The sequence below is a fragment of the Anarhichas minor genome, unplaced genomic scaffold (genome assembly GCF_050575085.1).
Source record: "Anarhichas minor isolate MPS153535 unplaced genomic scaffold, ASM5057508v1 ptg000025l, whole genome shotgun sequence".
Classification (NCBI taxonomy): Eukaryota; Metazoa; Chordata; class Actinopteri; order Perciformes; family Anarhichadidae; genus Anarhichas; species Anarhichas minor.
Window position 1 is genome coordinate 2029275 of NW_027466471.1, and position 25809 is coordinate 2055083.

A 25809-nucleotide genomic window follows, 5' to 3' on the forward strand; every position below is an offset into this window, starting at 1 on the left:
CTTAACCAAGTGCTGCCAGTGCATAAAAACAGCCCAGTCGCCAGGAGTGACGCCTAGAGCAAGTCACGTAGTCTATTGAGCGACCGTTATTGAAAGTGACAAGGTGTAATGACGAGTATAACAAGCAAAAACGCATACTAAGTGGTGGATGGCTCAAACAAACAGACTTCTTACATAACCTTGTTATGCTTGTTACGAGTGTTAAGTAACATTATGTAGGAAAGTCCGCTATGGGAGGTTGTTATTTACTTAAGCAAGTTACATTAGCTTGTTACGTTAAGTTGTTACTTTAGGTTGTAACTTAAGGTTGTTGTACGTTGACACACCACATTGTAAAGCTATGTTGTAAAGCTACGTTATTAAGCTACGTTGCTCTGTACGCTGATACGTTATCACGCTACGCTGTCACGCTACGTTGCCACGCTACGTTGCCACGCTACGTTGCCACGCCACTATATTGCCCAATATGATCTGAACCCTAACACATTAATTTACTGCTCAACAATGATGTAAACAGAGAGAATAGAGCTAAAGCAAGTGGTTTAAATAACTACAGATAAAGTCCCTGCACACAAATTTCTCTTTTTAGAAGATGAGAAAAATATAATATCGTGGCTTTTTTGGGCGACATCACTTCACACCTAAATTAACTGAATTTAAAGGTGCAGGACAATTCAGTTCGATTCATTTTTCTAACATCAAGTTCTTTATTTTAAGATGCACACTTTTCAAAAGCTTTGTTTTGTAAGTTATTCTTAAATGCATGCCTTAATTTACTTGAAACAAGAGAGCATTTATTTATTATTAGATTATGTATTATTTATAATCATCCAGTTCAATTTGAAAACTGACAATAAATATTGTTGAGATGTTATTCAATTGAACTTTCTTTATTTCATTTGACAGTCAGTTGTTGACTAAATACAGACGTTAATACAACTCTTGGCTAATTAAATATACAGTATATGGGACTAAATCATTGTGATGTACCAGACCTTTGCATGAGGAAATTCTCTCTAAATGGACCTCGTTGAATTTTAATTAAATACCCCCTGGCCTAGAGGGAGCTTCTTCAAATTTGGTGCTTGCACTCGAGGTTGAACTTATTCGAATTCGGAGGTCAAAGGTCACTATGACCTCACTACACCATTTTTTTGTCCTTAACTCAATAATTCATATGCTAATTATGACAATTTCACACAAAAATCGAACAGGATAAAATGATGATCATGACTTGTTGGTGGTGGTGTAGAACCGCGAGGCGGTAATTCTAGTTTTACACTGTAGTACACTGGTGCAGCGGTGACATATACTTTATGCTACCTGGATTCCAGCAAAAATAGCCGATCCCTTGTGTTATATGGTGTGGTTGACCATACTAAGTGGCAAGCTGGAAATATTGTCAATGTCAGATTCATAAATACTTAAAACCCGTTGGACCCGAGAGTCCCCCACGGGGGGCTGTTTTAGAGTGTGCAGCATTCAGCGTGTCGTAGAAAGCATTTTTCATAAAGAAATATGATTATTGCTCCAGACATATTAAATATCGAATTAACGGGAAAAGTCCGAGCAGCATCATCATACCAGCCATTGTAAACACTGCAAACACAGTTATACATGAACTAATATCATATCTGGAAGATATCTAGAAGATTTGCCACAATTTTGGCCAAAAATCGACGACTTATGCTCACTCTATGGCTCTCTCATCACGGAGCATGGTCACACATGGCGGATGAACACATGCAGGAGGGGCACGATTCGACCCGGAAACGCACAGCGGCGTCCAAATTACTCTCTTTCAAACCGTTCAAAAGTTATGGGTATGCATGCCAACATCAGCCGCAGGTCACGAGAAAAATAATTGGTTAAAAAAACTTACGTTTTGACGGTTTTGGCGATGAAAAACGGATTTATTCCAGCGGATTTCTGCACAGCTCTGCCCGCCATGTTGTGCTGCATGCCTGTGAGTGAGATCAATGCGCTGGCGGAATGAATGACAAAATGGCAGACGATTCTGTGGGGTGGAGCAATCCATGTAGAGAGGGGGGTTCGCCCAGCATTTTCCTATTTTTAGTCAGTAAACAAACCCAGATACGATGAAACACCCCTGCATGGCTCCCGTTGGACTATCCCGCATCTAAAAATGTCTCACACGAGTAAATCGGCCTTACCAGGGTCACATGACACACATTATGAGCCATTTATTGTTATGAATGACAGATATGACACATCTTAACTGCTCAAAATTATTCAAAATGGTGTCAAACTGATTTATTAGGATTATTGAACACTCTTAGTGATAAGAAAAGTGAATATATAGTTAATATGTAGTTATATAGTATATAAAATGAGTATACAGTAATGCAACAGCTGGTTCCGAAAATCAAAATTTTGATTTTTATGACCATTTATGCTGGCCTGCTTCACTCAATCAAAGTAAAATATGTTGTGGGGACATGTAATACGTGTTGTTCTATGACTTGGGTGTGATTTTAGGCTTACAGCTGCATTATTTAAATAAAAAAATGTTCAATACAAGTGCTTTTTTCCAGGCGAATCTAGAAATTTTTCAATTTGAGCTGTGCCATAAGTGTATCAGTTATTAACCAGTAACATATACACAATATTTACACAATTCAACACATCTCACAAGTGTTACCAGTATTCTAGCATCAAAATTATTAAAATAGACCTTGTAGTTAGAGCTCAGGACTCTTTTGCGTATGGCTATGCAATTTCCGAGCAGAGGCCTAAAAATAGGGCTAGGGTCCAACAAAAACTTTAGCTGTCCTGTGAATTCACTGTGAATCAGAATTAGGTTTTTATGTTATTTCTCTCTTATTAAAGTGCTAGAAGTCATTTTAAGACAAAAGAAATGATGGCAATTGTTCCCGGGTTTATCTGTAAACTATGACTGGTGAAAAATAATGAAATTCCCTTGAGGGAGTTATATCTACTGCGCTCTAAGTTATGTCTATTAATCAGAGATGACAAGAGTGTTCTGATTTATTTCCCAAGGCAATCTTCACTTTGTCTTTTTTAACCCAGCTCTCTCCTTTTGTTTCTTTACCACAAGTGCGGATGTCAGAGCTGTGAAATCATCGAGTCCATCCGAGTGCAAGTGTCAGATCGGAGCGGGGAGACCAAACTTTGACACTAAATTTCCAAATACGACTGTACTCATCCTCTCAACTGCCCAATTACGCCACGGCACTTCCTGGGAGGTGCCAGCTCTGTTATTATAAGTGATGCATTAGGGGAAATTCCAGATTAATGAACATATAAATATTTGGATCACTTGTGGAGTGAGGTGGCAGTTGGAATAAACATCATCCTTGTGTGAAAACCTTTTAGCGGGAGACCAGTGATGAGACCTCACTGCCTGCAGTGGGAATGCAAACTTAAATGGATGGCAGGCAGGGCTCTCCATTTCACTCTTTTCATATCACTTATGTGTTGAACTGCTTCACGGTATCACAGCTCAGGTCAGATGCAAACGGGTTTATAGTGAAACCTTTTTTTCAGATGGGAAGTAATAGAGTACATTAGCTCAAATGGAATGCAGTGGCGTGGTGTCATTTTTCCGCTCGGTGGGACCACCGCCCTCTAGGTAGCTCTGTTTCATTCAACTGTTTTGGTATTTTAAAACAGTTTTTTGAAAGTATTTCTCATTTCATGTGATTGACTCTTGTGTTTTGGGTGTTATTATCATACTGTCGGTGTTTCTGTTCCAGCAGTCTGCCTCACCCTTGGAGGTCCCCGGGGCCAGCTGGTAGACAATAAACACATGTTTTTAGATTCATAAAATATACCCGAAAGTCACGGATATTAGAGGTGTGACTCTTTTGGTAAACAATTACATTTTGAATCTTGAAGTCACCATTCATTTCAAAATGATTCACAATTCAAAATCGATTAAATCGATTTTTCTAAATTAGCCATTGTTGCTATAGCTGGTCGGTATAAACCGGCGGGCGCGCCTGTGTGCCGTTCAAGTAGCCTTTTAGCTACTGCAGTGTTCCCAGGTTGGTTCAAAAACATAACCATTTACCAGACCAAGATTTTTCATAATCCACTCAAAAACAACCCAAAATGTTTTGCCAGATTAGGAGATTTTTCAACCAACCAATCACAGGCCACCAGGAAAAGTGTGAATTTATTATGCACTGTTTATACCATTTTTGGGCGGATAAAAGTACGCTCTTCAGCACACAGTCAAAGGCTTTAGGCAGTGCTTTTTCATTAGTCATTGCACGTTTCTGTGTAAATGTATAATGTGAGTGTAACAATAGAAATTTACACACACAACACAACAATAACGATTATTTGTGAAAATATGTATTTCACAATTGGATTTGTGAGGAAGGGCGGCGCCCTCGATGGTCCACACGCCACTGCTTGAATGTAACTTTCCCTTGGAAACATTTTGGTCGTATATTGGTACTAAAGAAACAGCGTACGACTATACACACCACATTTCTAATTCTTATAACACTGGGGGGGGGATTGACAGTTTTAACCAGCAATCTGTAATGCAGACTCTAAACTGGATTCACATTTGATGAAATCCAATCCTACCTAAAATCAAGCAGAAACTGGTGGTTGAATGTTTTTGTTCCCATTTCATTGGTAAGACACAGAAGTTAACTCTTCAAGCTCAGGTAGGGAATCAGCGGATTTGAAATTGAATTATGAGAAACTTAAACATCTACTATCTATTAGCAAGGATTCCCCTTCTTTATTCTAGACAGATTAAATGAGATGTCTGAATGATTCCACATAAATCCTCTTCATTAGTAGCCTGTATGGTTTAATATTGGTGTCCAATTTGAGAAACCTCAATTTTTGAAAACTTGATTTTTTTTTTAGATCAGGTTTTAAATGATTTAAAGTTAATTAACGTTGAAATAAAATTTGTATTTTTTTAAAAAACTGGACACCTGAATTTGTGAATTTACAATTACGATTAAAGTAGTTATTCAATTTCAGAATTAGTTATTACGTATCTGGCAATGTAAATTAAAATGGCTGCTATTTGCTTTCACAGTTATTAACTAAACACACAGAATGAATTAAATAAATGTAAAGAAAAATGTCTGTAAAGTAGGTTCCACCTTGTCTATTTTTGGGGTTATCTGCTCCTCATAGTGGAGAGATACCTTTAAGTATCTATACATTTCTAATGTGCCCATACATCAACACATCAGTCTAAAAACATCAAGCACACGAGGGGCAACATGGAAGCTCGCAGTGTGTTGAGAAGCGACAAGAACGTAACGGCCTTTACTCGCAGCCTGTCAATACCTCTGTTCACCCTTTGGCCCCTTCTCTCTTAAACATGAAATGCAAACAGTCTCTGTTAACATTCACGTTTTGTCCAGCTCCCTCTGGACGCCACTGAGTCCCCCTTCCTGCAGCATGACGAGTGGACCGGCCCATGTGCTGCATGAAGGGGGTCATCATGGTCGGGGGAACCTGGGAGGCGCCTCGACTCTCAGACTTAACAGACCCTTCACTTTGGGACTTTCTGCCCGGAGGAGGGGGGGTTATTTATCGCAGTAGCTCAATGTTTTGGTAGGCCAGCACCAATTCACTTACTGAAAGGGAAGGCACGGTTGGAATCCCGTCTATGTGTGTGTTGTGAAGTGGTACAGGCCGGCTGACGCCAGGAGATTCAACACAGGTACGGATCCAATTACCTGCTGTTTTAGCACTTATTTGGTTTGTAATCCAAGACTCATTACAAATGGTTTCAGCGTCACACAAGTCTTTACCAACTGAAAAAGAAACACCTGACTTTCAGCAACCCTTTTTGACATTTATCAGATAAAGATTCATCTTTGAAAAGGGTGGTAGACGTTTTAAAAAGCAACCTGTGCAGTCATACAGGTTAAAAGTAAAACAGATTACCATATTCTCGATTTCTATTTACATTACTAACAGGCCATACGGTTTAATATAATCAAGAACAAGGAAATAATACAGTTGCTTTGCTGAAAAAGATAAAGAGCACAAGATCTTCCAGCCAAGTCAACTTGTGTGTGAAAAAGAGCGATGCCAAGTTAAACTAATATACTGGATTTCCCTGCTTTTTCCCTTTATGCTATAGCCTCCATGTTGGCCCTCGTGCTGTGTCAAAGCCATGGACTGCTTATAAAAAGTGGACGTGGTCAACTTGATGTCTAACATCGGTTTGTGGACTACGGTTTTGAAGCCTGGAGTTTGGCATTTTGCCCATCGTCATCTTTTCTTCTTTTTAGAACCAGAATAACAAGAAATTTGTAGACCACCAAAATGTGACCATTAACTTTCATGAAGCGATACACACTTTCAAAGGGTTAGCATTGAAAGATGTCTTCAGAAAAAAAATTTGAGCTGTAGAACACAAAGTGTTTTAAGTTGAAGGCTTATTATTTATCCATTTAAATATACAAAATGGTGTCGCACAAGGGTCCATTTTAAGCCCTATTTTATTTACAATTGCGATATCACGCAGTGTTACGATATTTGTCTCTGATTCTGGTTTTCGCATACATCATTGCAATTTGTATGAGAAAGTGTGTTTGTGACTCTCCTTTGTGCTTCCCATTGTTCCTCACTCCTGTTGTGTCCCATGTCCCCCGGCTTGTCTGTGTTGGTGTGTGTGTGTGTGTGTGTAAATCTGCTTCCTGTCCTGCCATCAACCTGGGCCAAGTCTATCTACACACCTGCCCGCAATCACTTCCCTCAGCTGACACACCTGCCATTCATCAGCTCATCAACTCTACAGTCTATGGGTACATCCCAAGTCTCTTAATTGCATCCCCGTTTCCCTCACTTGGGTCCTTTCCTTGCGTCTTAGTCCCTCCCACCAGGGATGCATGGAGGAAACCATGCAAGGAGAGAGGAACGAGGAAATATGTTTTAAGAGACATGAGACGTCCTTTCCTCAGTTGCGTCACGTGAAGCGACGTCTGTTTCTGATGACGGTGCTGATGATCACAGCTGGATCAGCTGTCAGTCGGCTTTAACAGCTGGAGAGAATTTTGATAAGTTTGTGTCTGTTCACATGATCACTGTACTTAATAACAGTAACTAATAACACTAATAACTAATAAAGACACACAGTAATCACCACTGTAGAGGTGTTTCTCTCTGTAGTCTGTTAACAAACTGTGTCCTGTGTTCTGTTTATAAGCACAGGATCTCTCTCTCTCTCTCTCTCTCTCTCTCTCTCTATATATATATCTATATATATATAGATATATATATATATATATATATATATATAGTGTTTCGTCTCTCCAGTTCCCTCTGACTTTAATTGTTTCCATAATAAAAGTTCCGATCATGAAAACACAAATCTTTCTAATAAATGAAGAAAGTGGTCCTTTTGTTGTTCAGTCTACAATGAACATTTATTTAAACCAGATGTTGAATCAGAAAACGAATCAAATATAAAGCTTGAGTTTAATCTGTGATCCGTCTTCACTGTTTACATGTTGAAAAAAATCTCATCAGTCCGATCGGCTGCAGCGTCCAATCACATGACAGATGAACAATGAGGGGGCGTGTCGGCCGTTAAAAGACTTCCTGTAAGTCTGTTCTCGTGGGTCCTCCCTCATGGCTCCTCAGAGATCCCTCCTCCCTCCTCCATCCTCCATCCTCAGAGCTAAATAAGAGCTTTGGGACGGCCGTCAATATGGCGGCGCAGAACAACTTCCGGTTCAAGCGAGGATCGAGGAGAGAGGAAATGAGAATTAAGAGACTTGGGATGTACCCTATTGGTACATCCCAAGTCTCTTGTTTGTCATTTCCTCGCTCCTTGCCATACTAACGGCCGTCCCAAAGCTCTTACTTCTGCTCTGAGGAGCGAGGATCGAGGATGGAGGAGGGATCTCCGAGGAGCCATGAGCGAGGACGCAAGAGAACAGCCTTCCAGGAAGTGTTTTGACGGCCGACACACCCCCTCATTGTTCATCAGTCATGTGATTGGACGCTGCAGCTGATCGGACTGACTGACTGACTGGAGTTTCATACCAGAGTGAAGACAGATTAGAGATTAAACTCTAGTTTATATTTGATTAGTTTTCTGATTCACCATTTGGTTTAAATATATGTTCATTGTAGGTCTTGTAGCGTGAGCGGAGCCTGCCCCAGGGAAAGCTCGCACCTAACACGGTGGTAACTCCGTCGGTAATCCGACCAACCTTAGTGGGTTTTAGTGTCCCATAGAGATGTCAGAAAAATACCTTCGGCCTTTTATTGCACGCCGTAGCTGAATCGTTATGATTTCTTGAATTATTGTCTTCCTGAGAGTCTTGTATGCTACGGTCCTAGGCGCTCTCAGTTGGATGTAACCCTAACACCCAGTATGAATAGTTACGTAGATCGTCTCTACCGTTCAAAGAGTCTTTGTCTTGTGAGAATATTTCCTTGTTGTCGAGCCAAAGAGTCACTTTAAACTAGAGAATGTTATAAGCATGGACTATTACATGAGGACTATTTCACCACTAAACGTATACTGAATAAAAATATCAATGCAACACATTTGTTTTTCCTGTGTTGAAATAACAGATCTATAACCAGCCGCCAGGACAGATGATGGTTTGCACAACCGAAGAATTCCTGCACAAACTGGGAGTTGAAGTTCTTCTGCATGCTCGTCGTCCTCACCGGGATCTTGACCTGACTGCAAGTTCCCGCTTCACAAGAGCTCGTTCAAAGTTCACATTACAACTGTGTTCACAGTCCTGTACCTCATACTACACGACTTTAGCTTTGACTTTTTTTACTCGCCGATTCCCTAAAACAGCTTCAGATCAGAGGCAAACTTGCTCACTCTTCAAAAACGCAATGCATCAATAGCAGGCTAGATATGTGACCTGACAGGGAGCTGCAGCGAATGAGAGCTCAAGACATGTTTGAGGGAAACTTGGGGGACAGGTTGCCTGTTAGTCATCCAATAGAGTTGGGAATTTGAGACGAACAGTTAGATTAGGCTCTTTATTTTACAAAAGAATGGAAAGTTTTGTTTTTTCAAACTGTATTGAACCACATTCTTTCATTAGAAAAAACTGCAATGCTGTGTTACATCAAATGAAGTTAATCTTGGATTATTTTCTTATGAATTGTTCAAATTGTGTTCCTCCACCATGTGATTAGACACTTTTTCTGATGACAAAATGTGAACGTAAAACAGAGAATTCAGAAATGTTAAAACAGAAAACACGGTATGTGTGGAAAGAAATGGAATCAGAGAAAGAACAAAATGAAAACACTGACAGAGAGCTCTAGCAAATGGTGGTCACACAAGATACTGACTGATTCTTTGGGGTATCGTAGCCCAGTCATGCAAAATCCCAATAAATGTCTTATTTTCATGATACAGCTGCAAATTTGAGTGGCACCCGTGTCCACCTGCATAACAATGATGCTGTCTTGTTATACCACACCTGTCAGGTGGGTGGTTTGTCGAGGCAAAAGTGCAAAGTGCTCACTAACACAGATTATAAAACATTTCAGTAATGTTATTATATTACTTAACTTTCAATAACGTTTTTATACCACGTTAATTTAAACGTTATTATACCAGGTAACTTTCAATAACGGCTGCTCGATATACTAATATCCAAAACGTCCTCATTCAACGTATTCGTGTTTTGCAGAAACGTACAATGCAAAAAAGGTTTTCCTGGTGTCTGGGCTGAGAAAACGTTCTCCGCTATTTCTAGCGTTGTTATGGCATTTAATATGCAAGTATGGTGTTTGTTAAAATATAAAAGAATTCTACTGATTTGAAAGAAGAAGAAAAGAAAAGTGCAAACTCATACATACAAGCTGGGGATTGATGTGATTCCTGTTGGGCCAGCTCTGACCTGTCTGTGGATTCCAGGCAGGGTGGAGGGTGTCGAGGCTCAGACAGACAATCTGTGCAGAGAAAAGCTTTGAGAGGCTGTGGCACCAGAAACACACACACCCCACCACCACCACTACACACACACACACACACACACCCCTACCCATGAGCATCCAACCTGCTCAAACACACTCTCTATATCCATCCATCCATCCTCTCCATTTACTGGCTGAGTAAATCTCTTCTAATCTGATGAGCAAAACAGACTGGAGTCCATTTGATGTCATGATGCCACCCATCAGCCTAAGAAGTGAGCATCTCTCCGAGCAACAGACTCCTCCGCTGCCTCTCCTTCTCTGCACGGAGAAAGTCGCAGTGCGTTCCCTCCTCAGTCCAGCTGCTGCGAGTAATTATGCGACCTGTCAGGCTTATGACCGCTTGGTCGTTACAGTGATGAAATATTGATTCGCGGAGATCTGACCAGTATAGGCAATGTCTAGACATGTAAACACAACATTGAGCATGGACAGACTGAGGTCATTGTTCGCGCCGCGATGCAGTATTGAATGTCCCTTTTCAAATCCAGCGGAGGAAAGCTGTTTGGTAACATCGTGAGAACATAAACAGGATGCGTTGAGACAAATGTGAAAAGTCGACTGATGACGCCACTTTTCTATTCTAAGCTATCAATAACTTTATTTGTGTCTGTCTTCATTCTGTTTTACTATAATGGGATTCTGGCAGTGAATATGTTTTAAATGTGTGGATTTGAATACTTTTGGGTGCAATTGTTGAGATGTTAATGTACTAAATAACCGAATGTGTTTAATCCCGCTGTCTCTCAAATTTATCGCCCGTCACTCTCCAAATTAATTTACACTATATATACTGTATATATACGTATATGTTTATTTTTTCCTAAATTCTGTGTTTAAAGAACATTTCTCCATCAGAAAAAGTGTTTCATCATGTGGTGGATGAGTTAATTTAATGAATATCAATGAATCTGATATATTGCAACATTGCACTTTAATCAAAGAAAGTGATTCAATGCAGTAATAAAACAAAACATTCCAGCCTGTTACTGAAATAAAGTGCTCTAAATTTAGCTGTTCATCCCAAAAAAATGAGGGTCTTTTGTCTGGAAGCTCCAAAAAACATCGGCAAGTGGAAAATCCGGGCTAAAGTTGTAAAGCATGAACTACGCCAACTATCTCAGAGGGCCTCTTCGACTTGACTGTGTGTGTGTGTGTGTGTGTGTGTGTGTGTGTGTGTGTGTGTGTGTGAGTGGAGCTGAGCCTCGTCCTTGATGAAACCGACACAGAGAGCAGAGGAGAGTTTAAACCTAAACATAACTGCTTTGTTTTTTCTTCTATTCAATCAGCTTAGGTTCTGTTAAAACAGCACTTATAATGGGAGGGAAAACCTTGATTTTCATAAATTGCACCCATGTTTTGGCGAAATTCCATGAGATTCTGCGTTTTACAGCTGATTCCATCTTTTTTTCCATCTAATCAAATTTTGCGATTTAATCCATGTTTTCCGCATCGCGGATATCAGAGGGATCTACTCTATATACTCATCCCTGCCTATGGACTGTCACCTCTCTTTCAGTTATTAAGATCAGTTCGTTCACCCCAAAAGATGTGTTCTACGCGAACAACACAACACTAGCGCAAAAGTGCTTTTTGCATAATATGAGACCATTTAATACGACACAATCCAACCAACCAGAGGGTCGGACTTCCTTACGCTTGGCGTGACGTATGGAAAGAGAGTGGACACAGTCGGTATTACAGCCGGGAAAACAATGTTGGCATTGTAGGTTTCTGAAAAACGCGGATGCATTGAATTTCGATGTTTTTGCATTCGGTCAGGACAAGTGACGCCGTATATCGAGCAACTGTTACTGAAAGTCACGAGTTATAAAAGCCCCGTTGTATAATGACGAGTATGAAGAGTGAGAAGGTTCACTAAGGGGGTGGGTTGGGGAGTGGTGGTGGGTCAAACAAACACAGGACTTTCATTTCAATCAGACCTACTAAGCCCTGCTTGATAAAACGCAGCCATCTCCTTCATTTAAATGGAGTCGATCTGCACAGTGGGTTGCAGGGAGCAAGTTGACCCAGGCTCCACTTTTGCTACTCGATGTCATGACATCAAATAGGTGCAAGCCCACGTTCCTAGTGGATTACTTTGTAACTTGAACGCTGGTTTCCTACTGTTTACCTTGCATTTGTCCCGACAAAAGATAACTTTCCGTGATAACTTTCCACAGTTGTAAACATTATTAAAAGCTGTTGTGCAGTATCTTTCTCGTAGGCCTCGTATAAGCCTTTGGATGCATTAATTGTTAATTCAAACTGGACTTTGGGTGTCATGTGTGTTTTTTAGCAACAACACCAGATCTAGTGACATAGGGAGGTGAGCAGATTACATGTTGTCTTCTTTTTACTTGCAATTAAAAGATAAAGTGTTTTATTATATTTTTGGGCGGTTCTTTTTTCTGCAGGTTGCAAAAGCAGTTTCTCACAACTGCGATGCAACAATGTTGTGGGAATACGGAAAAGTTATTTTCGCCTGCAGATATGTCGGACCAATAAAATCCCTCGTTCTAACCGATGTCATACTTCCAGGTCCTAACTAGCTTGCTGCCAAAGTGGAGGGAACGTCTCATAAATTTGGTTTCTCAACACTCGACATTGCATGACAAGCACAGAGACGACGACCCAAATAAAGGAGATGGCTCGGGATCGCCCTGAAGCTCGGATATGATGGTGTTCATATTATATTACATTACAGTCATTTAGCAGACGCTTTTATCCAAAGCGACTTACAATTCAGATTCTATCACATTTCTATACCGTAGGCACAACTACGGGAGCAATTTTGGGGTTAAGTGTCTTGCTCAAGGACACATCGACATGCGACTAGTAGAGCCGGAGCCGGGGATTGAACCGCCGACCCTCTAATTGAAAGACGGCAAACAATATAGCTCATATGCGCTTGCTAAAGTTATTGGTCACGGAACGAGGCTAGCCACAACAGCTAGCGTTTTTATTTTTAAAAAAATGTTTGTCTCCAATGAGTTTGTGTTGTATATGTATTGTGTAGTTAGCTATTGACCTTGTTGTCTGCTGAGAGGGTTGGAGAGAGCAGTAATAAGCCCTGATAGCAGCATTTGAGCGTGCTCGTCTGGATTGAACACCGAAAGAAAGGTGTTTGTCCGCTGCACATGGTGTGAAGCCCCTTGAGGCAAATTTGAGATTTGGGATATGGGGTTGTATGAATCATCATTACTTGACTTGAACTTGGTAAATTTGTCAAGCTCCACTACTACACTTTGACTTAAACTACTAATCGTTGAACTGTCCGTTTGTCCTCATTGAATCTTGAGGGTATAACATAGTTGACGGGAAAACAAGTTTGCACAACAGTTTTTGGCCAAAATAATACCTCCAACACCGGCTACAGAAAAGTCTTGAGTTTGTCGAACAAAATACGACATCGTACTTCGGTGGGACACTGCAGTGTTGTGCTTATCTGTTGTTTGGGCTCTGCTCCTTTATATGTGATGAAATTTGCCTGCAGTCGTGGCCTGGGGCTACGGCTGCCCTAGAGACAAAGGAAGACGGGCTGCCACCATCATGTTTAACCACCCCTGACACATCATCGCCCTTATTGTGCCTCTCAATCTGAACACACACACACACACACACACACACACACACACACACACACACACACACACACACACACACACACACACACACACACACACACACAGCAGCAGCAGCAGCAGTCCAGGGCAGCAGTGCCGGAGCACCATCTGTCAGCCTGGTGTCAAGTGGCCCTTGTCTCCAGTGATTACGAGAGCTCCTGCTGCCTCAGGTGGTCCGCGGACCAGCTCACCCATCTAGAGGGGCCAGGCCAGGCCATATGGTCTGTGTGGCGCACAAGGGGGGCGGGGGGCACCCAGGGGAAGCAGCTCCCCTCCCCTTGCCACCGGACAGGACAGAACAGACAGCAGCCACCAGTAGCCCTAACGCCTGTGACTGCGGCCGTCTGCAGAGATGTCCCAGTCGGGGGCCGGAATGACGGAGAAGGACTTGACAGACATCATTCAGAGTTTTCTGAGAGAAGAAGAGTAGGACGGTGGCGGAGGGACACGGAGCGAGAGGTCACTCCAGTCAAAGCCAGTCTGTTGTTGGTGTTCTGTTTTTAACACAACAGGGTTTTTGAAAGGTCCAAATTAACAGGAAAAACTGTTCTTATTCGTCAGGAAATAGACAAGTAAGCCTGCGTGTACAAATACAGTGATGGATCTCTTTGTGGGAACACATGTTTGCTTGCATGTGCAGAAATCTGATCAAATGCAAAACAATATTTAAGAATATGCAGATGTCATCTGAAATAGTAGTAAAGGTCTTAAAAATAGACAAAGGGGCCTAAAGTTCAGGTAAGAAAGCGGGTCCTTTTGATGCCAGCTGGTGATTCAGTAATACACTTTGCAAAACAAAGTTACAATTGCTAACCCAGACTGCTAAACAGTGAGCCTGAGGCCCCTGGGGGCCCCCCAGGCAGTTGTCGGAGCTGTGACCAGGACAGTGCTGAGGGAACGGGGACCCAGAGAGTCCAAATTTAAGGATACCACTAAGCTGGGTTTCACCATGGTTACTTAGTTACTAGACTTACATTACAGCAATTTGGGGTTAAAAGTCTTGCTCAAGGACACATCAACATGCAACTAACGGAGCCGGGGATCGAACCGCCGATCCTCTGACTGAAGGACGGCTCTGCTCTCCACTTAGCCACGGTAATATGTAGAAAATCATTTTCCATTTCTTTCTAATTCCCCATGCTTCTATATGCTACCCAAACTGCATAAAGATCTACAGAACCCCACAGGCAGACAATTAATATCTGAAACTTAAATCCATGACAGACCCTATTTCTAAATATATAAACCTGTTGTATCTGACCTTCCATCCGTCATTCAAGATAATATCTGTGTTCTCAATCAACTGGCTAAGCTGGTTACATGTGTACCACCTCATATTAAGACTTCTGTTTTCCTTTTTCAAGATGATCTTTATCGACAACTGACAGGCTCAGCTATGGGAGCTTTTCTAAATGCTGAGCCTAGCCAATCTATCCTTGGGCATATGGCCTAAGCTTTATGGCTGTTATGGAGATGACCTTGTAATCATTTTCTCTGGTACTGAACACTGTTGTCATCTCATGGATATTTGAATAGGACAATCAAATAACAACCTAAAATTGAATTTAAAGTACACAGATAAACAGATTGATTGTGTGGACCGTAATGAAGCACAATGAACGTTCGAACTACGGAATTTGCAAGCAAACTGGCAGAAACACATTGCTGATGGGCAGATAGCTTTCAACCCCCAACACTTAGAATATCAAGGACTTAAGAGGCTCTGTGACAAAGAGCCAGACTTTAAAGCTTAGGCGAAAGAAATGCAAACATGGTTTCTAAATAGACGCGACAAAACCGCAGACGTTTCATAAGAAGTGGACATAGTCACTGTGATGTCACCCATTGGTTTGTGGACATGTTGAAGCCTCGCGTTTGGCATTTATGCAGTCGGCGTCTTGGTTCTTTGCAACGAAAAGTGACACGAGAGGGTGGAGCTAAATACAATCAAATGCTTTTTTTTTTAGGCGACCAAAATGTTCTAATTAACTTTCATGATGTTAAACCGCCCTGTGAAAGGGTTAAAGTTGTAGGACGAAGACATGGAGAACTCCCAGACTGTACAACACCATGGTAACAGCCTGTCCATCACAAGGTAGCCCCGCCTTAAAGCATACCCTGCTTTATGGTCTGTTTGACTCTAAATGGACCATCATTTTTTAAATGAACATCATGCTGTATTGAAGAAGACTTGAAACTAGAGATTGAGACCATAAACTCATGTTCACAATGTTTACTGAGGTGATAAATCAAGAGAGAAGTAGAGTCATTTTCTCATAGACTTCTATACAACCAGACTTCTTTTTGCCTCAATTATATCTATGTGCTGGGAGATAAAGAGGACACCTGCCTCAATCGCAGACCACAAGGTTTCTTATAATTACTGTTATGCAACACCATGAAACAAACCAAAAACCTAAAGGATTTACATTCAAATGAAACCCTATGAAGGATTCATTAACCGCCATACAACTCATGTATCACAACACCTCAAAATATCCTCATACAACAGGTCATATGATATTTTATGAGAAAAATATATATATATGTCGTGCGTTTTCCTAAAGCCAGCAAAATGTGTCAATTTTTGCATAAGGTCTTTTCAAAATTAACTTCACCAGAAACTCAGTTTAACAACAATACTTAAGTTTGGTTTTGGAATAGATCGTGAAATACTTAGTATAGTGTAGATATGGACAAATGATAAATCTGAACATTGGATGAAGCCAGGTTCAAAATTCCTGTTTCATTTTGTTGAATGTTCGGTATCTCTTTGCATCACTCCAAAAATCAGACAATACTGTCAACAGCCATAGAAAAATCAAATGTCGTTATGTTTTCAGGAGTAAGATGTTGTATGAATCAGTCTATGAATGATATATGAACTAACCCTCTGTAACAACCGTCAGAATACAGAGAAGAATGAAAGTGTAAAGTTTGGTGAATGTAAGAGCTACTGAAGAGGAGATTTATGGATCAGAAACGGAGAAAAAACTCATTTAAAGAAAACGGCCTTTAAGACTGTAAATTGAAACATAGTATTCCGTTTTTTTTAATCCACAGGAACTTCATTATTTCATCATCATATTTGTGATTTTTTTCTGTATTAATATATGTTTTTCCTTCAACACAAGTGTTTATTATTGACTCCAAACCTGTGTGAAAAGCTCTTGATATAAAATGTGTTGTTGACTGATTGGCTTGTCAAATAAATAAAAACCCCAAAATAAGTTACAGTAGCTTCCGGACATATCATAAACAGAGAATATAATTTGTAGGCTGGGTGGAAAGAAGAAATCTGTCACGGTTTCTTCCTCCAGTGTTTGAACTAGTGACAACAGTGTTGTTGATGAGGAAAACGAGGTTTCACTGGGTGACAAATTACAAGGCTTGTCAGTGTGGCGGCTCTCAGACACGTCAGCTGTGATTTTCCTCTTCAACACTCTACGTTCAGAAGCACGGTCTTTCACTGCATCCCAAACTGTAATTAGAGCAGGTTTTCCATTGAAGTCAGCGGGCGGCTGGGCTGAAAACACACTCACACACACACACACACACACGACGTTACATTGACTTACACTCATTTGGGGCTATTTCACAAAACCTAGATAGCGGATTACACCGGGATTTTTGCAGTTATCCTGGCTGAATTAAGCTGTGATTTTGGTTCATGAGAGCAGTGACACATACATTACCATGGACATTTATTCTGTGCAACTATAGCCTGCTAACAGCTAGTCTGACAGTCAGGCTAGATTAATCCTGGTGTCATTTTTACAGTTATTCCATGTTCTTTTGTGTGTATTTTGCCATGTTTTTATCAGCCGGCATTGAAATACACACAGCTATATGTTAATTAATACAAAGACGGTATATAGGAAGTGGATGTAGTCACCATGATGTCCCCCATTAGTTTGTGGACTGCCATTTTAAAGCCTCGAGTTGGGCATTTTGGCCATCGCCATCTTGGTTTATGGCCGTCGGCATTTTGTTTTTTTCAACCAGATGTGACACCAGAGGTTCGAGCAAAGTACAACTAAACACTGAACACATTTTTAGGAGACCAAAATATTATAATTACCTGTGATGAAGTGAAAACACACTGTGAAAGGGTGAAAGTTGTAAGACGAAAACACAAACAACTCCAAGACTGGACAATATCATGGTAGCAACCTGTCAATCACTGTGTAGCCCCGCCCTAAAGCATCCCCTGCTTTATGGTCTATTTGACTCTAAATGGACCATAATGTACTAAATGAACATCATGCTGTATTGAAGAAGACTTGAAACTAAAGACTGAGACCATAAACTCATGTTTACAATGTTTACTGAGGTAATAAATCAAGAGAGAAGTAGAGTCATTTTCTCATAGACTTCTATACAAACCAGACTTTTTGAAACCAGAATACAGATACGGATAGAGCGCTATAGAGAGAGAGAATACAGAACGTAGATGGCTACAATATTATTTGTCCCATATTGTGAAATGACTTTGCAGTTTGCATGGGAGTCAATAGGACAATGCCAGTAATGATAATAGGCTGAGCACTTTTTAAAACGGTGTTTGCCCTGTCTGTCAGATGAACGAGATGACCAGAGAGGTATGTGGACACCAACAGTTGAATATGTGCTTTCTGTAAAACAAACTATGAGGTGTGCTCACTTAAGCCAAACCAAAACCTGCGTAGGGCCCCCATAAGTCTAGGGGCTGGCCCCCATACCGTAAAGGGAGGCAAGGCACACAACCACAACAAATCAACTCTACAAATTTGTCAACGTGATTTAAATAACATACAAGACATGTTAAAAAAAAGAAGAGAAACAAGACAATAATAAATGACAATAAAAAGAGGGAGATACAAGTAAGGAAAACTCCTTTATAAAAAGGAATTACTACTCTGCTACAATCATAATCTATTTAAGGAAAGCAGCAATGAACTACCATTACAGTAAAGCAAATAAACACTGTGAAAGCAGAGATCCGGATTGTTAGTGTAAGGCAGGTTGTTGCATAGCTTAGAGAAAATGAGCTTTCACCTTTTAGTGGGCAAAAACCTTTTTCTTCACGCACTGGTCCATTTAGAGATGTTTGTTCTATTGAGCTTCCATAACATGTCGTATTTCAGACTAGTGGCAAGAAAACATCCAAAATACACATTTAGGAGTTTATTGTACTTTGTCTATTTACATCTTTAGATTTCTCCTAAATTCACCAAAAGTTACCGTTAGATAACGCCTCATTTGAATATTTAAACATGACATTTCAGAAAACTTGTAATACAAAAAAAAATTTGTCTTAATGTAAGTAATCAATTGGGGAAGTTTCATGGTGATATGTATTAGTTAAATATTTGACGCTGTTCACCTGTACACCTGCTCTGTGCGCTTGAACACTTCTCCTACATGTCACACTATTTGTGTTGTATTCCACTCTGCTACTTCCTGCTGCATTCTTTTGTTGAAATTACTATTTACACGAAGAAAAAGAAATTCCTGTTTTCGCAGATGAAGAACGGAGACACATATTTTCACATTCCATTGAATTCTATTCTATTTTGTTGTCAGTGCGTCAGTCAGAGTTCTCCGGGAAGATTACCTTGAAAGGGGGGACGGACTGTGGTACTTGAATCAACAGCTACTCTGTGCACACAGTCATTGACAGTAATTATTTAGATTCCATAAATACGCTAAATGATATTAATAATAGGTTTAAATATTTATAATTTTGATTGTGATGAGATAGACTGTTGGTTCTTTTAAAAGACGTTCAACCACAAGAACCTTTTGATGAATTACCATTGAAGATATGAGTGTGAGATGTATTTACTGCCATGCAGCCTTTAGGACTCATGGGGTTTTACTTGCTGGTTCAGAGAACATGCATGCAGTGTTTTTGGAAAAAACGAGTCAATTACAAGCACACACTGGGTCTACATACGTTTGAACACAAATGATCATGAACACACGTTTGTTACCATTATGTTAACCATTAGGCATGGATTTGTTTTGAAAAGTTGTGATGTGATCCTTAAATTAGATGAAGCTACTCGGCTGTAATTATGTCGGTCATTAAACACTGTTTACTGCTTTACATTATATGAAAACATGTTGTATCTCTTTTTTTTAAGATAAAAGAAAAAAGAATAAATGATGGAGGTCTGGAGAGAGAGGAAGACCTGCAGAGGCATTCAAAACAATATTTAGATCCAGATGAAGAGCAAGACCTGGAGAGACAAGAAGGGGAACCAAAGTGTAGAATGAGGTACACCTGTGCATCTAGCACTGGACCACCAGGTTTAAGTTTACGAGCCAGTTCACAGGATCTAGGTAAGAATATATATGTATATATATATATATTCAATTTAAAGACTTCAGACTTGATGGACCCCCCCCCCCCTCCATATGACATTTTCTATAACCGCCACAGCTGAAAAGAAGAGAAAACAAATCAACTTCAATTAGATTGCCGGTGGATACCGTTTGTAACCCACTAGAGCCAAACGTTTGCTCATCACTTGAGACAAAGTAGTCTGCCTATTATTCACGCCGGCTAATAGGCCATTCCATTTTCCTTTCAAATTAAACAAATGAAACCTGCCCGCTGCTGTGGTGCGTTTGAGGCGTGATGAGGTTACTAACACAAGAGGGCGTAGGTGTGTGTCTGAGCTGCTGCTGCGGGTCTCTGGCCTGTCACCGCTCTGATTTACAGCTCTCACACCATCAGCTGCTGATGATATGTTCTTCTTCTTCTTCTTTAGGTTCAACCAAAGCGACTCTTCTCTTCAAGAATGGTACTTTGAGCTCACAATTAGTTTTCGGAGTTTCTGAAAAGTGAACCATTGTGAGGATGCGTGGTTTTCATCCTGGCGCAAAACAGACTGTCAAATATGCACACTATTGGATACATTAAGTCTTAACTCTTTAATCCCTCTTGCGAGCCTGTTATGTCCATGAGCCCCCCCCCCCCCCTGTATGAATTACTGTATGTTCAGTTTAAATAAAAGTTAAAAAGAAGAGATGAAGTGAGGTGTTTTCCTGTATAGTTGACCATGTAAACAACAGTCCACTCAGCACCAACAGCGCACAAAAAAACCCAAATAAATAAATACGAGAAAAGATTAACAGATCCGAAAAGAGCAAAGCGAAGCTGGAAAACAAATGATATGCAGCAATAAGTGTGCCAGCCTGTGTGTGTGTGTGTGTGTGTGTGTGTGTGTGTGTGTGTGTGTGTGTGTGTGTGTGCGGGCGCGCGCAAGTGCGCGGGTTTGTGTGTGTGTGGGGTTAGCGCTGGTCAGGGTCCGCACCAGCCAATCAGCTGCTCATGCAGATGACGTGCCACTGTCCTACGTCAGCCCCCGCCTGCTCGTCGGGATCCAGAGCTCCACACACACCGGCAAAAGAAACACACATATACGCACACTCTCTCTTCTCCGAGCCGGACAGCACAGCACACAGCCAGCCCCCCTTCCCCGCCCCCCCTGGCCCCGGCGAGCCCCCGGCAGCGGAGGACAACATCCAGGCTTCCAGGCGCCGCCGCAGCCCGCTGCGACAGTGGACCTAGCATCGCCGTACTTTGTGGACATGGGAGACATGGGGGATCCGCCGAAAAGTAAGCCCCCACTTGTTCGGTGTTCTGTGGATGCGGTTCCGGGACTGGAAATTCGCCGCAACCTCAAAGGGGTCGACTTTTGTTGTGTTGTGTGGTGTAGACAGAACCGGCCTGTTCGGAGCATTTGGTGTCAAGATAAAATACAGAATTTAGAAGTTGAAGTCAGTGGATGTTACCTGCAGACTCTTTTTTATTTTAGACTATATGTTAAAAAAAATAACAGTTCACGTATAGGCCTAATACAAACAACAACCATATAAATAATAATAATACGACTGTTCAAAATAATTATATTGTAAGGCCATTTGTGTTCATCATTAGACGAGTCTTTAAGTTTGTGCAGTGTGTGTGATGTGTGTCCTGCTCGTGCGTGGTCTTCCAGAGAAGCGGCTGATATCTCTGTGCGTGGGCTGCGGGAACCAGATCCACGACCAGTACATCCTGCGGGTCTCCCCGGACCTGGAGTGGCACGCCGCCTGCCTCAAATGCGCCGAGTGCAACCAGTACCTGGACGAGTCCTGCACGTGCTTCGTCCGGGACGGAAAGACTTACTGTAAACGGGACTACATCAGGTAGGACGCCCGGGACGGGACGACAACTCTTCAGACACGTGAAAGGGGGGCCGAGAGCTGGACCTGCACGATTGGAATAAATATTTTTTTATTTTATTTTTAATTTTTTACATTTTACAATATTGCGAATAATCGGACTGATTTAAGTCACACGGAGCTCTGATTTCAGTGGGTTGAATCCTTTTTTTTTTTTGAGGTGATGATCATAAATTGTTTTTTAACTGTAGACATGTCAGTCATTGTGTTATGACATCATTTACAAATATAAATATATATATATATATATATTGCACATCAGGCCATCATAACGGATTTATTAATCGATGACTCCGATCAGACTGTAGCTGAAGAAAAAGCATAACAAAACATCATGGCGCTGTTTTCTATTATGACACAACCTGTAAATAACTTAGTGATTTTGGTGTTATTACGTGAACAATTATTCGATGACAACTTGTCCTTCAGTTGTTGTATAATGACAACATTATTATTAAAGCTGTACTGAAATAATTCACATTGTAGATAAGTGTCGGAGAGAAAAACAACTAAAAATCCACTGGAATTATATCATCTCGAGGTATAATTATGATAATAAGAAAAATAATGAATTAAATATGGTTTCTACGATAAAATAAATAATGGATTAAATGCTTTTTAAAACATTTTATTATAATGTTGTTATTATTATTATTATATCACTAATTATTATGTTATTTTGGTCATACTGTTTTTTATTATTATAATTATTTGATAATTATTTTATAATTACATTTTCGTGTGAGTGACTGAGCTGCCTGCCCTGCAGTCAAACTGATCGGACCGCGTGTGTTTATGTGTGTGTGTTTATGTATGTGTGTGCGCGCGTGCGTCCCGCAGGTTGTACGGCATTAAATGCGCCAAGTGCAACATCGGCTTCAGCAAGAACGACTTCGTGATGCGGGCCCGCTCCAAGGTCTACCACATCGAGTGTTTCCGCTGCGTGGCCTGCAGCCGACAGCTCATACCGGGGGACGAGTTCGCTCTGCGGGAGGACGGGCTCTTCTGCCGGGCCGACCACGACGTGGTGGAGCGCGCCAGCATGGGCCCCGGTGGCGTCCCGCTCAGCCCGCTGCACCCCGCCAGGCCGCTGCAGATGGCAGGTAAAAGTCCCGGGTGGGGGGTAAAGCTGGAGACGGGCCGCGAGGACTGTTTTTTGTTTTTTTTTACCGCTGGAATACACGTGCTTTAACTCAGATTTGCTCTTTTCACGAAGTTCCGACCCCCCCATCATTGGATTTTGGTCAGGCGCTCTTTATGAATGAACGGATTATCCGAGTTGACTCTCCACGAGACACCAGATGTTTTTCTTTGCCTCTTGAGTTGGCAGAGAGATTCACTCTATATGATCTATATTTGAATGTAAATATAATGCAGCCACGTGGAAGCTGCTCCTGCCTGGTGCCATAACTAAACAAGTGGAGCTTGTATTCATTTATATGTATTTGTCCTGCTTTGGCTCATTGAGGTCGTGCTGGTTCTGTCCCCCTGTAGGCCTATGTTTTTCTCTCGTGCATATATACCGCTATCCGGTAAGTAGATTAGATACAGTGGGGCACAGCTGTCAGAAAAAAACCCCACCCATTATCAGGGCTGGAGGCGGGGCGCAGCGCTGTGCGGGTCGGGAAGGTTTTTCTCTCCAGAAAACAGCAACAGCAGCATCGCCAGTTTGCCCTTGAATTGGTGTCTAATCTGACCTCAGATCAGACGAGTCAATCCATGCTGCGCTGTTCTCCTCCTGAAATGCGCTCGTGTTTACAAGTTTACTATATTTTAACAAGAAAAAATACACATTTTGCTGCTATAATGCGAGATGTATAAAGTCAGCTGGAATTTGTGTGCTTTTCCAAAACCAGAAATGTATCTATCACGAGGATTAAACTAATTTATAAAACTCCAAATATTCTCTGTTCGTCCACACTATTTCTGTCTCTCTTTTTTTATTTAAAAAAAAATCTGGAACAGACAGACAGATGAATTGATTTCGCTCTTCCCCTGGGTGTGTGTCCCGTCCTTTCCCCACAGCAGAACCAATCTCGGCCCGGCAGCCCGCGCTGCGGCCTCACGTCCACAAGCAGCCGGAGAAGACGACGCGCGTGCGGACGGTGCTGAACGAGAAGCAGCTGCACACGCTGCGGACCTGCTACAACGCCAACCCGCGGCCCGACGCGCTCATGAAGGAGCAGCTGGTGGAGATGACTAGCCTCAGCCCGCGCGTCATCCGCGTGTGGTTCCAGAACAAGCGGTGTAAGGACAAGAAACGGAGCATCCTGATAAAGCAGCTGCAGCTGCAGCAGCCCAACGACAAGACGGTAAGTGGATTGGGGGGGGGGGGGGGGGGGATTCCTCTGACCAAAGACAGACCCTAAATGTTGACACTCTTACAACAGGATCCATTTAACCGGCATGACCAGCTTAAGCTTAAGTCAATTTTATTTTTCAGAACCCCCCCCAAAAAAACAAATCACACATTTGCCTCAGACAGGGGCCAAAAGGCGTAAAGGCCTCGAGCTGTTGAAGGCGCTATAGTGTTATATGGAGGAGAAGACACACGCACACGCACGCTCACGAAAATATGAATCCGCCTCTCTGTTTATTTGTTTGCTTGCCGTTTATCGATTGTCCCTCTTATTGACTGGCGGATTCATTTCAGATGCCCCCCTCACACACACGCACGTACACATACATACGACCGTGTGCAATGCCGTCCCACCGCTGACCATCCTTGTTGTTGTTGTTGCTGCAGAACATCCAGGGAATGACGGGCACCCCGATGGTGGCGGGCAGTCCGGAGCGGCACGACGGCGGCCTCCAGGCCAACCCGGTGGAGGTGCAGAGCTACCAACCGCCCTGGAAGGTCCTCAGCGACTTCGCCCTGCAGAGCGACATCGACCAGCCGGCCTTCCAGCAACTGGTTCGTTCCGTTTTTGTTGTTGTTTTGTTTTCGAAATGTATTTATTCAGTTGCAATATTCAAAATGTCCAATTAGTTTTTCAAATTGTAATTTACAAATATGCGCGTGCACTCCATCCCATGATGGGACACTTACAATGTTATTCAAATCCATAACGTCTCCGTGGACGCGCGTTTATTAAAAGACAAATGGTTTCTTAATTTTCCAACACGTTTTTGTATTTCTACTAATGTCACTCATCTTTATTAAAGTCATAGAGGAAGGCATATTTTGGCCATGGAGGGGGGAAACACACACCTGTCCCATCAGGGGATGCTGATGTAGAGACACGGGACCAACGATGGGACGTATTTATTTTTCATGTCTTTTGGAGGGGACGCAGCACAGACAGCGTGACACGCGAATGTCCCCCTCCGCCACAGAAGTGGATTATTAGCATTAATTGACAAGAACTGGAGTGTGGCACGCGATTCATCCGCGGCGGAAGCCGATATTTGCGGATTGAGTCAACATTTGGAACTATTTCATTTAGATGCAGATGAGTAGTCTACCACATCGCTACAAATAAGACATTGACTCTCAGCAGAGCGGACTTATTTTGATCCTATTTACTATATATTGTATATGGATGTTTCCCTTTATTTATTACACAATCATCACGCAGAAACTTTAATGGAACGGGTAATAAAGTCTGCTATATAGTGTGGTAGAAATAAACCCACAAGTAATATCAGAAATAATTGCCAGACGCAGAGAACCAGGCAACTGAAACAACGAAGTCTTGATTCCCAGTGAGAAGCTGTAAGAAACGGTCTGATAGATGTGCGTGGCCGAGTCAGCTTTTTGGTGTGTTTGGTGAAACAGCCCCCCCCCCAAAAAAAAATATAAAAGAACTTCCGGATTGTGTATCCAGATTTTTATTATTATTATTATTATTATTATTATTATTTTCTAACCTGGCTATGTCTCCTTGCAGGTCAGCTTCTCGGAAGGAGGACCGGGTTCGAACTCGACGGGCAGCGAGGTAGCGTCCATGTCGTCTCAGCTTCCAGACACGCCGAACAGCATGGTGTCCAGCCCCATCGAGGCCTAGAGCCGCCGGCGGCGCTTGGACGG

At 41.8% G+C, this 25809-nt stretch overlaps 1 protein-coding gene across 1 annotated transcript; it reads left to right on the forward strand.

Moving 5' to 3' along the window:
* Nucleotides 1-21143: 21143 nt before the first annotated feature.
* Nucleotides 21144-25786, forward strand: isl1a (ISL LIM homeobox 1a). Its single transcript, XM_076099450.1, has 6 exons — nucleotides 21144-21171; nucleotides 21554-21743; nucleotides 22620-22882; nucleotides 23805-24091; nucleotides 24526-24693; nucleotides 25670-25786. The coding sequence occupies exons 1-6, from the start codon at nucleotides 21144-21146 to the stop codon at nucleotides 25784-25786; spliced, it is 1053 nt and encodes a 350-aa protein (XP_075955565.1).
* Nucleotides 25787-25809: the final 23 nt, after the last annotated feature.

Bases quoted from the DNA above. Each gene is read 5' to 3' on its own strand.
- isl1a (XM_076099450.1), top strand. From the start codon at position 21,144: ATGGGAGACATGGGGGATCCGCCGAAAA. The intron at 21,744-22,619 runs GTAGGACGCCCG...TGCGTCCCGCAG, and splicing joins TGTAAACGGGACTACATCAG to GTTGTACGGCATTAAATGCG. The intron at 24,694-25,669 runs GTTCGTTCCGTT...GTCTCCTTGCAG, and splicing joins AGCCGGCCTTCCAGCAACTG to GTCAGCTTCTCGGAAGGAGG.